The 17,357-nt window shown below is 45.2% G+C and overlaps 1 protein-coding gene across 3 annotated transcripts in view; it reads right to left on the reverse strand.

Annotated features, from left to right (window-relative positions):
• Positions 1 to 17,357, reverse strand: part of LOC121546235 (dedicator of cytokinesis protein 4) — a 143,719-nt gene that overhangs the window by 45,175 nt on the left and 81,187 nt on the right. For all 3 annotated transcript variants that reach the window (XM_041857334.2, XM_041857335.2, XM_041857333.2), the window contains exons 17-25: positions 14,224 to 14,377; positions 12,384 to 12,481; positions 12,067 to 12,150; positions 11,299 to 11,399; positions 8,963 to 9,044; positions 8,405 to 8,575; positions 4,757 to 4,949; positions 3,708 to 3,844; positions 2,560 to 2,694 (exon numbers count right to left, since the gene is read on the reverse strand). In XM_041857334.2, coding sequence (XP_041713268.2) covers positions 2,560 to 2,694; positions 3,708 to 3,844; positions 4,757 to 4,949; positions 8,405 to 8,575; positions 8,963 to 9,044; positions 11,299 to 11,399; positions 12,067 to 12,150; positions 12,384 to 12,481; positions 14,224 to 14,377 — 1,155 coding nt within the window. The remainder of the gene's footprint in view (positions 1 to 2,559; positions 2,695 to 3,707; positions 3,845 to 4,756; positions 4,950 to 8,404; positions 8,576 to 8,962; positions 9,045 to 11,298; positions 11,400 to 12,066; positions 12,151 to 12,383; positions 12,482 to 14,223; positions 14,378 to 17,357) is intronic.

Raw genomic sequence — 17,357 nt, forward strand, 5'->3', positions numbered from 1 at the left:
AGGGCATTTGTCAAGCTGAAGAACCTGTTCGCCTCGGCCCCGGTGCTGGCGCATCCGGATCCTCTCTTTGCCTTTCCAAGTAGAGGTGGACGCGTCCGAGACCGGTATTGGGGCAGTCCTGTCACAACGGTCTCGGCACGCCACCCAAGCTCCGCCCCTGTGCATTCTACTCTAAGAAGCTCAGCTCGGCGGAGCGCAATTATGACGTTGGGGACAGGGAGCTGTTAGCTGTAGTCCAGGCCCTAAAGGTGTGGAGGCATTGGCTTGAGGGGGCTCAACACCCTTTCCTCATTCTGACTGATCACCGTAACCTGGAGTACATCCGGGCAGCTAGGGAGATTGAACCCTCGTCAGGCTAGGTGGAACATGTTCCTGACCCGGTTTGTTTTTAAGATCACATACATCCCTGGGTCCCAGAACGGTAAGGCAGACGCCCTGTCCCGGCAGTATGACACAGAGGAGAGGTCCATTGAGCCTATTTCCATACTGCCGGAGTCTTGTCTGGTGGCTCCGGTAGTATGGGAGGTCGACACGGAAATCGAGCGGGCGCTGCGTCACCGACCCTACTCCCCCGAGTGTCCTGTGGGGCGGACGACGCTCCGCTCGAGGTTCGTGATCGGCTTATTTCTTGGGCTCATACATCACCCTCCTCTGGACATCCTGGTATTGGTCGGACGGTGCACTGCCTTAGCGTAAAATACTGGTGGCCAACGCTAGCCAGGGGATGTGAGGGTTTATGTCTCCTCCTGCTCGGTATGTGCCCAGTGTAAGGCACCCAGACATTTGCCCAGAGGTAAGTTACATCCTCTGCCCGTTCCACAACGACCATGGTCCCACCTCTCGGTAGATTTTGTGACCGATCTACCCCCTTCCCAGGGTAATACCACCATTTTGGCCGTTGTGGATCGGTTTTCTAAGAGCCTGTCGTCTCCTCCCACTGCCGGGTCTCCCTACTGCCCTACAGACCGCCGAGGCCCCTCTTTACCCACGTGTTCCGGCACTATGGGGTCCCCGAGGATATTGTGTCCGACCGAGGTCCCCAGTTCACCTCCAGAGTCTGGGGGGCTTTCATGGAACGCCTGGGGTCTCGGTTAGCCTTACCTCGGGGTACCACCCAGAGAGCAATGGGCAGGTTGAACGGGTGAACCAGGATGTGGGTAGGTTTTTGAGGTCCTATTGCCGGGACCGGCCGGAGGAGTGGTCGAGGTATATCCCCTGGGCAGAGATGGCCCAGAACTCTCTCCGCCACTCCTCCACCGGATTAACACCTTTCCAGTGTATTTTAGGGTATCAGCCGGTCCTGGCACCGTGGCACGAGAGCCAGACCGAGGCCCCTGCGGTGGACGAGTGGATTCGGCGCCGGAGGAGACGTGGGACGCTGCCCATGTCCATCTGCAGCGTGCCATCCGTCAACAAAAGGCGAGCGCCGATCGCCACCGCAGTGAGGGGCCGGTGTACGCACCGGGGATCGAGTCTGGCTCTCGACTCGAAACCTGCCCCCTCCGCCTGCCCTGCCGGAAGCTGGGTCGGCGGTTTGTGGGGCCCTTTAAAGTCCTGGAGAAGGTTGAACGAGGTGTGTTACAGGTTACAACTGCCTATAGAGTACAAAAATATTAACCCATCGCTCCATGTGTCTCTTCTCAGGCCGGGTGGTAGCTGGTCCACTCCAGGATAATGAGATAGGAGAGACCCCTCCGCCCCCTTTGGACATCGAGGGGGCCCCGCGTACAGAGTCCGGACCATCTTGGACTCCGGAGGCGCCGGATGAGTGGTCTCCAGTATCTCGTGGGAGTGGGAGGGGTACGGTCCCGGAGGAACGGTGCTGGGTGCCCAGGAGGGACATCCTCGATCCATCCCTCCTGACGATTTCCACCGTGGGCATCCCACGCGCGGGTCGCGGCCCTCCTGGCCGGCCCCCGAGGCCGGGGTCGGCGCACGGCTGGAGCCGCGCGTCAAGGGGGTACTGTCACGGATTCTGCCGAGGCTGCTCCCCTCCTGGTACGAAGCAGGCGTCGGGATCGCGCCCCCGGAGTACTAGCTGCCACCGATCTATGTTTCTGTGTGATGATTGCTTTTCCTCCCCGGTGCCTTTTGTGTATTACCGTGCTTAAAGTTCTTTTTGCTTGGTAGGTGTGTGTTTTGCTCTCGTTGGCGTGTTTGCTCTTTTTGTTTTTTTGGCTTTTGGATATTCTCGTCTTGTTTTGTGGGGTGTGTTTTCCTTCTCCTTCATTGGAAGTAACTCACCCGGCTCGGGCACAACTGATCATGTCTTTGTCAGTGGGCAAACTTACAAAATCAGCAGGGGATCAAATACTTTTTTCCCTCACTGTATTTTCTACTTTTTTAGGTTGTTTTGACATTTGGCAAAATGTCAAATGGAAATGTAAGAGAATGACATTCTCTAAACTCGGCTGTGGTTAAGAGCAGGGCAGAAGTACAGCTCTTTTTAACCACAAATGCAGTTTCAATCATTGACCTTAAAACCTACATTTAGAATGACTAGCAGTTAGATACGCACACACACACATGCACCCACACACAGAACACACACACACTGACCGTGATGTCCTGGAACTGCAGTCTCATATTGGTCCCGGCTGGTTGTGGTCTGTTAGTGATCTCAAGGATGGTCCTCATCAGGACAACCAGCAGACTGTCCACTATCAGATCCACCTCCTCAGAAACCACTGGCTCCTAGGGACACACACAAGTTCACATTAAGTTTCACACAGGTACATATGGTACACAGGTACATGATCATGTCTGAAGTATGCAAACACAGGTGACACAAAAAGATAGACCACTAGCCAATACTAGCCAAACCAGTCTTAAACAATCGGACACACATTAGAGAGATTAAGTGTGTGTGTGTGTGATCCACATTGCCAGCCTGCTCCTTGGTGGCTCCATGAGCCACAGCAACAGAGCAACAGCAGAGGGAAACTAAGGCCAAGGAAGAGAGAGTCCATTTCCCCACTCCATTCTGAGAAGAGAGCCCCATGTTGGACAGACAAAGTGATAATGAGAGAGAGTGTCAGACTGGCTGCTCCTGCTGCCACTTCATCTTAGCCATGTTCACAGCCCAGTCTGTCAGAGCCATGTGTGTGTGCGTGTGTGTGTGTGTATGTGTGTGTGTGTGTGTGTGTGTGTGTGTGTGTGTGTGTGTGTGTGTGTGTGTGTGTGTGTGTGTGTGTGTGTGTGTGTGTGTGTGTGTGTGTGTGTGAGAGAGAGAGAGAGAGAGAGAGAGTAGCTGCTTACAAACAGGCCAGAACCATGTCAAGGTCAGGATGACACTAACACGCTCACAGGGACAAACTGCCACATCTACACTGTTATGTTTCATTAATGGATTCCAATTGGATTGGATTGTTTATTTGTTCTGGCACCTATCTGTTTACTTCATTACTTGATCAATGAACCACATTTATTTGAGTCTATTGTCAGTCTGGCAGGTTTTGCTAGTTTATTTTGTCATGTCACGCAAACAAACAAAGCTGTATTGAGATCACAATACACATTGTTGTTATCAAATATCAAGGGAACAATAAACATTTTGAGCAATGCCTTTTGAGCTATTAACTGTGAGGTAATCTCGATTAACCCAGAACCTCAAATCTTGCACAATCTGTAGTCTGTCCATGATTAACTGTGAGGTGGCAGCCTAAAGCACTACACTACCCATGGTGCTCAACTGTAGCTGTACTCACGGAGGTGACAGAGTCATCCTTCCTGATGAGAGAGAGCATGCTGGTGAGGATACGGGCACACATCACCAGGTCTCTCTGCTCCTGCATGTGGGCCTGCAACAGACGCAACACCACCGGGAGCAGGATACACCTCGACTCTGGAATACACACAAGTACACACACATGAACATGAAAACACACACACACACTCACACACAGACACGAAAATACTAGCATGTATGTTCTGCTCAAACACCTGTTTTTCTATTTTCCTTCCTCTCCTGGGTGTGATTTTACCCCCAGCCCGCCCTCTGAGGAAGCAGCTAATAAAATGTTACCACGACTATTTGTGTGAGTATATAATTATCATTAACTACAATTAACTGGCAAGTGCGCCTGTGTAGGTATGTAATTACTAGCAATTGTGTATAATCATGTGTGTGCGATACAGTGAGGGAAAAAAGTATTTGATCCCCTGCTGATTTTGTAAGTTTGCCCACTGACAAAGAAATTATCAGTCTATAATTTTAATGGTAGGTTTATTTGAACAGTGAGTGGCCTAGCCAGTCTCCAGACCTTAATCCCATAGAAAATCTGTGGAGGGAGCTGAAGGTTCGAGTTGCCAAACGTCAGCCTTAGAACCTTAATGACTTGGAGAAGATCTGAAAAGTGGAGTGGGACAAAATCCCTCCTGAGATGTATGCAAACCTGGTGGCCAACTACAAGAAACGTCTGACCTCTGTGATTGCCAACAAGGGTTTTACCACCAAGTACTAAGTCATGTTTTGCAGAGGGGTCAAATACTTATTTCCCTCATTAAAATGCAATTCAATTTATAACATTTTCGACATGCGTTTTTCTGGATTTTGTTGTTGTTATTCTGTCTCTCACTGTTCAAATAAACCTACCATTAAAATTATAGACTGATCATGTCTTTGTCAGTGGGCAAATGTACAAAATCAGCAGATCAAATACTTTTTTCCCTCACTGTATGTGTGTTTGTTTCTGTGCGTACATAACCCCCAAATGTTTGCTTGTGTGTGTGTTTGTGTGTGTGCGTGTGTTCCTACCTGGGTTGGTGTACAGCTGGCTCTCCACGGTCTTGGCAATGCAATGAAGCTTGACAGCTTCCAGGGGGCACTCAGCGTGAGCGGTGGCGGGCAGGCTGCCCAGCGTCTCCCTAACGAAGCCTGCTACCTCCCTCACCGTGAAGATCTTCAGCAGCTCCCCGTACACCGCAGGGAACGTCCGCAGGAACACCGCCTGGGAATACATTTACATTACATTTTAGTCATTTAGCAGACGCTCTTATCCAGAGCGACTTACAGTTAGTGAGTGCATACATACATTTTTTATTAATTTTTTGTATATTTTTTATTATTATTTTATTTTTTATTTTTTCATACTGGCCCCCCGTGGGAATCGAACCCACAACCCTGGCATTGCAAACGCCATGCTCTACCAACTGAGCTACATCCCTGCCAGCCACACAGCAGAACGTCTATTCTATGCCTGTACAGAAACACAATTCCACTACAGTATAATATAAGATATATCTTGATATCCCTTATCTCTAACCTACAGTGCCTTCAGAAATGATTCATACCCCTTGACTTAATCCACATTGTGTTGTGTTATAGCCCCCCAGATAGCATATGAACAAGTCATAAGCAATGGCAAAATGTGTAGAATTGCAGGAAATTAGCTTTAACGGTCGACATTGAGCACGAAAAACAGTCCATCTCCTCCTCTTTCTCAATTTTCAAACAGAAATGGGGTGTGCCTTTGGTGGTTCATCGATGTGTCATTCTGGTCAGGTGCTCTGCGACCGACGTAGCTAGTTTGTTAGCTAAGCTAGCCACTGTAGCTAGCCAGTAACTCCTCCAATATGTGTTGATGTCATTTCACAGGTTTTGTTTTTGGAACGGAAGCTGTAGAGATCGGGAAAAAATTGCACTTCTGTAGCCAAATATCTTATTCATAATTCGTTTTTTGTTTTTAAGAATTAAAATGATCTGGTATGTTGGTGCACTGATCAGCTATACAGTTTAAAGCCTTTATTTTTGTGTTTTTGCCCAAAGTCGACCTTTAAAAGTAACTTTACAATTAATTACAATATGAATAAAATAGTTTTCCTTCCAGAAAATGATAATGAAGTATGTCAAAAAGCAGCTTTTCTGTGTTGAAATGGTGTGGGCGTACCCCAACAACAGAATGGTGTGGGCATATACCAATCATTAAAAATATTAATGCGAGTAGACCGCTGATTGGCCAGCTCATCCTCCTCAGGAGGACGACATCATCCTCTATAAGGAAATAGCAAGCATTATTTAAACGGTATGTTTGAGATACAAGTTTGAGGTGGGGTTTTTGAAGAGTTTGGCTACAAATACGAGTATATGATGAGTCAACAACATTAGGTAGGTATGAGTTAACCAAATATGAACTTTTAAAAGTGAGATTTTCACTGTACAGTTACTTTAAAACGGCAACATTTTCTCTCAGCCTCATAGCAAAATGTGTAGAGTAGCATGAGATGAGCTTTAAAAATCGATGTTCTTTCTCTGCCCCATTGCAAATGTGTAGAATTGAAGGAAATTAGCTTTAAAACTGCAAAATAAATATCATCCTCATGGCAAAATGTGACAAACAGCATGAGATGAGCTATAAAAATAGCAACTTTTTACATTTACATTTTACATTTACGTCATTTAGCAGACGCTCTTATCCAGAGCGACTTACAGTTAGTGAATACATATATTTTTTTATACTGGCCCCCCGTGGGAATCGAACCCACAACCCTGGCATTGCAAACGCCATGCTCTATCAACTGAGCTACATCCCTGCCGGCCATTCCCTCCCCTACCCTGGACGACGCTGGGCCAATTGTGCGCCGCCCATGAGTCTCCCGGTCGCGGCCGGCTGCGACAGAGCCTGGATTCGAACCAGGATCTCTAGTGGCACAGTTAGCACTGCGATGCAGTGCCTTAGACCACTGCACCACTCAGGAGTAGTGCCCCATGGCAAAATGTGTACAATTGAAGGAAATTAGCTTTAAAACTGCAACATTTTCTTTCAGACTCAAGACAAAATGTGTAGAATAGCATTACAAAAATGCTCATTTTTCTCTCTGCCCATACTGTAGTGGGGGGCCTTCCATTGTGTTTCCAAAATATCCCTCCATATACCCCTCAAAATACCCTTTAAGAGAGGCATAACAAGTCATGTCAACTATTTATTTTTATGTCACAAAGACCCCCCCCATCTATCTACACCACAATTTCGCCCTTGACACAAAGAGAGCTGCTAGCTAACTAATGTACTGGGCTGGAAATTACACTTATGTTAATATCCAATCCCAAACCACTGGCCTTCATGGAGGGTTTGCCATCTGGGCACCATTCATTAATGCCTCCAACACACCTAATCCAGAGATGCCATCAGCAGCAGCACAGTACAATACAGGATGAGGGGGAGGGGGGACGCCCCAGATTAACATGGATTAGGAGTGGCCTGATCTGCATTCTCCTATAGCCATTGTTCTGTTCTGTTGTAGATCAAGATTACAATAGATCAGCAATCAGCCATTCTTTTTTTACTGGATTGTGTCAAGAGGTGCATCCTGTTACTGTGCAATGTTACCGGTGGAGCAGCAGGATAACACCAGGGTGAAATAACAACACACCCAAGGTGAAAAACAACAGCGCAGTGTGTCGTAAGGAACTCCAGCAGAGAGTGTGAGCCAGAGTGAGTGGTCAAGCAACAGGGTGAACAGACAGACTGACGGGCCAGGTCATCAGGTGGGTTCATTAGGAGGGCTGCTGTGGGAGTTTACACAGCTAAATGTGCAGCAAACACACACACAAACAGACAACACACACACACACAGCCCAGTGGCTTATATCCTAGTGTGCAACCTTGAATTAGACCCACACATATTATCTGTGGAGGGCACAAGGGTGAGACAGGCTGGAGGCCAACAGAGAGCCACTGGGGAGAGACGATTATTAGAGCGAGCAGGGAACACACACACACACACACACACACACACACACACACACACACACATATACTGTATTACTGTAGATTAGGATCCAGAGGATTTGGGGGAAGGAGGACAAGGGGGTCTCTGGGGTACTGGGGTATAATAAGCACATAAGCACACACACATTCTACTGTGTGTGTCTGTACAAACAAAGACATCAGCTGAAGACAGAGACACGCAGACACGCAAAGACACACACTACACTGTGTGTAATTAAAGATTATTTGTGGGTGTGCTTAGCAGCTTTGTTTTAGTCTTCCTGGAGAGCAGTTCAGCCTGGCTTCGTGCTGTGCAGCCCCCCAAGACAAAGCATGAAATATGAATTACCAAGTATCTCCAGGGCTTTATATCTGCGTGAAATTCAATTAAAAGCATTTTATTACAAATCAAACAGAATTAAGTGGGGTTGCTTGAAACATAACACACACACACACACAAATGCACACACGCACACACACATTCACACACACACACATACAGAGAAAACCTGCCTCCTGCTGTTATTGCCCAAGGCATATAAAGCAAGACAGACCAGGATGCAATGTTGATAACCTCAGTGCTCTCTATCAATCATGTGGGGTATGTTTCATGTCTGCACTGCGTCAAGTCACTGTGTCAGTGTCACGTGCACACACACACACACTGTCACAAAAACACACACACGGACACACACCTGTGTCTGCGTGATAGGGCTGGTGATCTTGTTCTCCTGGGACAGGAAGAAGCGGATGGACATGAAGAGCTCGTGGACGCAGCAGCGGAACTCCTCCTCGCTCTGACCCCCCGTGGCGAGGGCGAAGAGACGCCGGGACTGGATGATGTACTTAAAGATGTACTCAGTGGCCTGGTGGGAAAATACAGTAACACACAGTTACTCGCTGACAACATCACTCATCCACCTTGATGCTAGATAACACTGGTATTAAAACATAATAAGGAAACATATTAGTATGATGTGGGCCCCTGCAGATATGTGTGCTACTAGGTCATTAAAAGTAATGTGTTATGGAAAAGTAGAACACCCAAGGCGTAGTACTTCCACTTTTTGAAATTGCAGCAACAATATGAGAGAAGGGGGGGACGACGACAGACTAATGAATGATACTGAGATATCATCAACACATACTGAAGAGTGAAAATAGGATTTTGAATGGGACTGAATTGTATGCCCCCACAAGGTTAGCTGTGCAAGACTGTATGTGTGCGTGTGTGTTCAGGAGGACACACTCACCTTGAGGACCTGCTGAATGTGATCCTGGTGCTCAGCATCTATGATGCGATCCATGTACCATTTCAGTACTTTGATCAGGTCCCTGTGAAAAACACACATCTAGCATCAACTACTGAACTAGACCTTTCTCTGCAATCACAATGCATTTACACCAGCAATCCAAGCATCCACCTACATATTCAAGAGACAACACACAAAGAATGCCTTGGTGTAGCATGAGTAAACGCTTTATAGTGCATGTCAAATCTTTGTGTATGATACACCCATATTGTTGAAAATGTATGGCAATGGTGTTCATAATTAAACAACGTCTAGGGCTGAACAACCTTCGATTGTGTTCTGTTTATACGACAAAAGAAAAAGAACACAAAGGTTGGTTTATAAAATGTCTGTGTGTGGCTGTGCAATGGTGTGATAACAACACTTCAGATTCACACTGTGTACTGTATTAACATTAATGGCCAGGTTTGAGAGAGCACACACTTACAGATAATTGAAAAAATCATAAGAGAGTATGTGTACAAGCAAAGGGAAAATGGTGGAGAGAGCAAATGGTCGTACAGTAATTTCCACAGAATGAGCATTTGTGTGGGAGATGTTTTCGTCAGATTTTCTGTGATTGGACTGTGATTGCATGTTGATTGGTTTTCCCTTGGGTACATAGTGTACTGAAGAGACATGCACCATTTTGTTGGAAATAATCAGCGAATAAAGTGTAGAATGTTATTTCTGGTACTGAATAGATACACTACATGACCAAAAGTATGTGGCCACCTGCTCGTCGTACATCTCATTCCAAAATCATGGGCATTAATATAGAGTTGGTCCCCCCTTTGCTGCTGTAACAGCCATCCACTAGATGTTGGAACATTGCTGCGGAGATTCGCTTCCATTTAGCCACAAGAGGATTAGTGAGGTCGGGCACTGATGTTGGGCGATTAGGCCTGGCTCGCAGTCGGCGTTCCAATTCATCCCAAAGGTGTTCAATGGGGTTGAGTTCAGGGCTCTGTGCAGGCCAGTCAAGTTCTTCTACACCGATCTCGATAAACCATTTCTGTATGGACCTCGCTTTGTGCACGGGGGTATTGTCATGCTGAAACAGGAAAGGGCCTTCCCCAAACTGTTGCCACAAAGTTGGAAGCACAGAATCGTCTAGAATGCCATTGTATGTTGTAGCGTTAAGATTTCCCTTCACTGGAACTAAGGGGTTAAGCCCGAACCATGAAAAACAGCCCCAGACCATTATTCCTCCTCCACCAAACTTTACAGTTGGCACAATGCATTTGGGCAGGTAGCGTTCTCCTGGCTTCCGCCAAAGCATGATTCATCACTCCAGAGAACGCATTTCCACTGCTCCAGAATCCAATGGCGGCGAGCTTTACACCACACCAGCCGACGCTTGGTATTGTGCATGGTGATCTTAGGCTTGTGTGCGGCTGCTCGTCCATGGAAACCCATTTCATTAAGCTCCCGACGAACAGTTGCTTCCAGAGGCAGCTTGGAACTCGGTAGTGAGTGTTGCTACGCGCTTCAGCACTCGGCGGTCCCGTTCTGTGAGCTTGTGTGGCCGACCACTTCGCTGCTGAGCCATTGTTGCTCCTTTCCACTTCACAATAACAACACTTACAGTTGACCGGGGCAGCTCTAGCAGGGCAGAAATTTGACGAACTAACTTGTTGGAAAGGTGGCATCCTATGACGGTGTCACAATTAAAGTCACTGAGCTCTTCAGTAAGGCCATTCTACTGCCAGTGTTTGTCTATGGAGATTGCATGGCAGTGTGCTCGATTTTAGACATCTCTCAGCAACGGGTGTGGCTGAAATAGCCGAATCCACTCATTTGAAGGGGTGTCCACATACTTTTGTATATATAGTGTACATACAGTATTATATTGTTATATTATAAAGTCACTGAACAACTCAACAAAACCACCGTAGACTATGATTCTAGAGTTTATTGAGTTTATTTTAGGTAAGGCAGAGGTGAGAGCTTTAGCTGTGAGCCTGGTAGGAGTGGGGTGTTAGTGAGAAATGAGAAGTGTTAGAGCTTAGCAGGTAGTGTGAGTGTATCACATTGTGAGTTTGAGGCGACAGCACAGCGTCTGAGGAACAGTGAGTGTATATGACAGGAAGTGTGTGTTTGCAGGGCCAATTCAATGTGAGATATTGAGGACATATGATCCTAATTATTATTTTCCCAAACAGGGGGCGCCATAGGTGACTCATTCACACCACTGAAACACCTTTTCCGCCCACGATTATTACCAGGTAGTATACTGTAGGTCTCACCATAGAACAACCATAAACAACCATAGGAAGAGAAAGAGAGAAACATACCTGTAAGACAAGGCTCCAGCAAAATGACTCTCGATGTAGGTGTCCATGACGGGTTTGAAATGCTGGAACTTGCTATCCTGTAGCAGGTTAATAATGTGGACCTGAAAGAGCAAGGGAAATGATTAAGTCACATACCGCTTTATGCTTTCCACAAAATGCAACGCTCTTTATTTAGCCAACAACAAACAACCTATTTATTAAACCTAACCTCCTATGTGACAGAAGCTGGCCTAGTTGTTGTCCAGATTCATCTTGCTGTCACAAAGGCAGTTTGATTGCCTCACTGCCTCACTAGATCCTTTCACCCACGATAAATGAGAACAGAGCAGAGATGAGTGTGTGCGTGCGTGATTTACTGGACCGAGTCAGTTGCAGGCAGATCAATCCCTCAGCTCTATATTAGAGCGATGCAGCATGACTGGACTGGGATTGATCAACGAAGGCTGTGAAGCGATACAGTATTAAGCACATCCATTGGCTCAAGCTTCCAGTGTGTGTGTGTCTGTGTTTACCATGCATCATTGCACTTTTTCTCTCTGACCGCAGTTAGCCACTATAGGGCACAGGCCTTGTTCTCTAATGAGGCTTGGTCTACTTCCCAACACATGCGCACGCACGCACGCACACACTCACAATTACTTCTGCCGTCATGACACCCCAATCCTGGCTCCAACCAGCTGTGTTTAGAATCAACTAACGATTAGCTGTCAGGGAGGGAGAAAACAATATGCTAGGAAATAGAAGACCACAGAAGCAGTAGTCACTTACCAGGCAGTCAAACACCTTCAGTCCATACCTCTGGGAACTCTCGTCCAATATCCCAAAGAGTGTATCAAGTGTGTCCTGTAAAAACTGGTGAGGGAGAGATAGAGGTAGAACATAAGAGTGAATATCTATGAGATCATGTGGTGAAAATAATATGATACATGTATAAAACACATCTAGAACACATATTGATTTCTGTTTTGAAGTTGAGCAGACTTTAAGTAAAACACAAAAAAGGCCAATCTAAACAGGCCATCGTTTGAGGGACGTGATCATGAACCAATCAGGGTCAAGATAGAGGCCCCGGGGAGAGGCGGTACCTTGACTATCTCAGAGCCATCGATCTCCTTCAGCTTTGACAGGCTGTCATTTATCCTCTCTGGGTGGGCTCTCCACTTCAGCAGGTCTAACATGTCACCTACAGAGACACATGAAGAGAAACAACCACTGTTACCTCATGAACAAACTCAGTTAGCTCACAGACATGTAGAGAGAGACTGTCTACTCTTGGTTCCTAGACACACACACACAGAGAGAAACATACAGATGTAGGATCTTAAATTTGAGTCAGTTTGCTACAGCAGGAAAATAATCCTGCAGCAAAAATGTTTTACATTCAAATACACTACAAGTTTGCATATCCTGATTTGCAGGAAAATTCACAGCAACAAAAGAGTGATCAAATTACGACTCAGCATCTGCACAGTAGCCTGGGTTTCTGCATAATGGCAACTTGCCGTTGTCTTGTCGAACAATATCATGGCAAGGCAATAAAGAAGCGTTATTGAATACACTACTCTGAGTATCCGTACAGAGAAACAACTTTCCATCACTATTTGGGGAATCGAGAACATTTCTGTCAAAGCAATATGAGGGCGTATGGTTTAAGCGCTTTAATTTAATTACTGAAGTTCCTTCTGGAAAAAAGAACGTAATTCTATTTTATTCTATTGTATTCTATTGTATTCTATTGTATTCTATTTACAGGACATAATAAAACAACATCTTCACAGTCAAACAATCCTTGAGTTCTTAATAATGATGTAGCGAGCTTTAAACAGCTATTTTTCCCCCAGCGTTAAATTCCCCAGACGATATGAATAAAATATCCAGGTTGAAGAATAAAGGACTTTGGATGTCTCAGTCTTCAAATCAAATCTTATTGGCCACATGCGCCGAATACAACAGGTGCAGACATTACAGTGAAATGCTTACTTACAGCCCTTAACCAACAGTGCATTTATTTTAAATAAAAAAGTAAAATAAAACAACAACAAAAAAGTGTTGAGAAAAAAAGAGCAGAAGTAAAATAAAATAACAGTAGGGAGGCTATATATACAGGGGGGTACCAGTGCAGAGTCAATGTGCGGGGGCACCGGCTAGTTGAGGTAGTTGAAGTAATATGTACATGTGGGTAGAGTTAAAGTGACTATGCATAAATAATTAACAGAGTAGCAGCAGCGTAAAAAGATTCAACTGCACTTCTGAAGGTGTCTGCAACGTGCCAGTCTGTATGTGAGAAAGTACCTGTATTTCCCAGACAATAAACTAGATATATTCCTTGCACAATGTCTCTACTCACTTTGTGCAGCTCACGTTTCAGAATATTTACACTGAGTGGTAGACTGTTTGAGAATTCAGCTATACTACTGTAATATTCAAGGCAAGATAACGACTCCGAACGAGTCAGAAACAGACCAATATCCACTATCCAGACTGAAGGATACACTTTACACTAGTAAGTGATCTGTCGCTGGATAATACATCCATAGAAAGTTGGAGCAGGCCTACTGTGGTGTAGGAAAGGTGTAGGTCTACTGGTTTGGGTGTAGGTCTACTGTGCAGATGCATGCTCTAATGCTCAGATGCATAGTCACTTTACCCCTACCTACATGTACAAATTATCTCGACGAACCTGTACCCCTGCTCATTGACTCGGTTCCGGTAACCCCTGTATATAGCCTTGTTATTTTATTGTGTTACTTTTTATTTTATTTTTTACTTTAGTTTATTTAGTAAATATTTTCTTAACTCTATTTCTTGAACTGCATTGTTGGTTAAGGGCTTGTAAGTAAGCATTTCACGGTAAGGTCTACACCTGTTGTACTCGGCGCATGTGACAAATACGATTTGATTTAATACTTTGACTTCCACTCTTACCATTCTGTGTGAGCTTAGTGGAGCAGAGGAAGGAGGTGATCCAAAAGGATTCCTTGGTGCCCTTCACAGCCTGGTTGTTGCCGGGCAGATTGGCTTTGGAGAAGGGCAGCTTGAGGTAGCGGCTAGAGTCCTGGAGGTTAGCATTCTCCTCACACTGAAAGGAGCAGAGATAATGTACTGGGTTAGTGCCACTACAGGAGACTGAAGAAACAGGCTACAGTATGACGGTATTTGGTTCATTACTTAACTGCATTCTCAAACATTAAGGAGTTTGTTCCACTACAATATGCTGCTTCCATACAGCTAGGAAAATGCACTTTGGGGGCTTTAATGTATTATTATCAAACTCATCATTCAAACTACTACAGTATATTTGTTTCAATGATACATTACAATAAAGTGAGCACTCCGCATTTTCCAGTTCTCTAACTTTGAAATATTTTTGCCATGCTTTTTAATGTATCAGCACAGATTGGAAAGTATTTTGAAGCTAGTGTTTAAATGTGTTCTGACTAACATTTCAGGCTCTTCCCACACTGATGCTTACACGTGGTTAGTGCTAAATCCCTTTTCCCTATTTTGGCAATGAGAAACTAGGCCATGCCAATCTTTTTCAGCTTTTTGTCCTGACTTCCATCTGACAGTAAGATTACTTTTTACGCCGATGGAAAACAACACAAGAAGATTCTCTCTTCAGAGGCGTCCAATGCAATTCCCCTAAAACACTACAGAGAACCGGCTGTCTCAGGTACAGTTGAAGTCGGAAGTTTACATACACTTAGGTTGGAGTCATTACAACTTGTTTTTCAACCACTCCACACATTTATTGTTAACAAACTATAGTTTTGGCAAGTCGGTTAGGACATCAGTCATTTTTCCAACAATTGTTTACCTGTGGATATATTTCAAGGCCTACCTTCAAACTCAGTGCCTCTTTGCTTGACATCATGGGAAAATCAAAAGAAATCAGCCAAGACCTCAGGAAAAAAATGGTAGACCTCCACAAGTCTGGTTCATCCTTGGGAGCAATTTCCAAATGCCTGAAAGTACCACGTTCATCTGTACAAACAATAGTACGTAAGTATAAACACCATGGGACCCACACAGCCGTCATACTGCTCAGGAAGAAGACGCATTCTGTCTCCTAGAGAGGAACGTACTTTGGTGCGAAAAGTGCAAATCAATCCCAGAACAACAGCAATGGACCTTGTGAAGATGCTGGAGGAAACAGGTACAAAAGTATCTATATCCACAGTAAAACGAGTCCTATATCGACATAACCTGAAAGGCCGCTCAGCAGGGAAGAAGCCACTGCTCCAAAACCGCCATAAAAAAGACAGACTACGGTTTGCAACTGCACATGGGGACAAAGATCGTACTTTTTGGAGAAATGTCCTCTGGTCTGATGAAACCAAAATAGAACTGTTTGGCCATAATGACCATCGTTATGTTTGAAGGAAAAGGGGGGAAGCTTGCAAGCCGAAGAACACCATCAGTGGTAGCATCATACTGTGGGGGAAAATTATGTGGATATATTGAAGCAACATCTCAAGACATCAGTCAGGAAGTTAAAGCTTGGTCGCAAATGACTCTTCCAAATGGACAATGACCCCAAGCATACTTCCAAAGTTGTGGCAAAATGGCTTAAGGACAACAAAGTCAAGGTATTGGAGTGGCCATCACAAAGCCCTGACCTCAATCCTATAGAATATTTGTGGGCAGAACTGAAAAAATGTGTGGAGAGCAAGGAGGCCTACAAACCTGACTCAGTTACACCAGCTCTGTCAGGAGGAATGGGCCAAAATTCACCCAACTTATTGTGGGAAGCTTGTGGAAGGCTACCCGAAACGTTTGACCAAAGTTAAACAATTTAAAGGCAATGCTACCAAATACTAATTGAGTGTATGTAAACTTCTGACCCACTGGGAATGTGATGAAAGAAATAAAAGCTGAAATAAATCATTCTCTCTACTATTATTCTGACATTTCACATTTTTAAAATAAAGTGGTGATCCTAACTGACCTAAAACAGGGAATTTTTACTAGGATTAAATGTCAGGAATTGTGAAAAACTGAGTTTAAATGTATTTGGCTAAGGTGTATGTAAACTTCCGACTTCAACTGTAATAGCACATCAGAGATCCACAAAAGGGGAGACACATGTAAGCACTTCAAAGCGCAAGGCTCCAAATGTATTTGAATTATACCGCTTTACACACATTTCAAGGCAGCTAAAACTATGCAAAACGGTCCACCTATAGACTATCCTTTTTTGTTTGCAGACAGACTGCATCTGAAGCCAGGCCAAGGTGTTTTTAATCTCTCTGTTTCTCCTGTGTTAGGGGAAATGACCTGTTAGCAGTGGGCATCTTCTTAATGAGGTGGTGAGCAGGACTAGCAAAGGGCAGCAGGGTCAACTTGCAGAGAGCCAAGCCCAGAACCACAGGGATGGAGAGGCTGCTTGGCTGCATAATGGTTCTCCCACTGTCTCGACTCCTCTGTGCTCTCCCTGTCTGTCTGTCTAACAAAGAAGAGTCTAGACAACCCCTAACCTGTCTGTCTCTCTACAGTACCTTGGATTATATTGTCTCTCTTTCAGGCCAAAACCTCTGTCTCAGAAGAGTCCAGACTATCCACAACCTGTGCATGCTCTCTTACCCTGCCTTTCTTTTTATAAAACTCACAGACCACCTACAGTGCTCCCTACCCCTTCCTGTCTCTCTCTTAACCCACAGCCTCAGTGCTAATTAGCCCTGCCCGTCTCTCAGAACAGCTCCTGGCTAGCCTGCAGCGAACTACTGTGTACACACACACACACACACACACACACACACACACACACACCTACATTTAACCAGAGCTACGCCCAAAACAGGCAACTGGCCCCATAGTGCAGAGCTGTGTTTAATTGCCTATGCCTGAGGGTTGGTTTAGCTGCTGTTTGCTTTGGACAGGCCATGTGTTAAGTGGAGAGCTTACTGGGGTAGCAATGAAAACCAGCTGGGAGGATGGCCAGCGCCTGTTTATGACAGAGTATAAGCTGGAAAAGTATCAACGGAAAATAGCAGTGTGAGCATGTGATGTGTGTGTGCGCGCGTGTGTATTTGTGCATGTGTGAGTGAGTGCTCACAGAA

This window comes from Coregonus clupeaformis, chromosome 30 (assembly GCF_020615455.1).
Source record: "Coregonus clupeaformis isolate EN_2021a chromosome 30, ASM2061545v1, whole genome shotgun sequence".
NCBI classification, from domain to species: domain Eukaryota; kingdom Metazoa; phylum Chordata; class Actinopteri; order Salmoniformes; family Salmonidae; genus Coregonus; species Coregonus clupeaformis.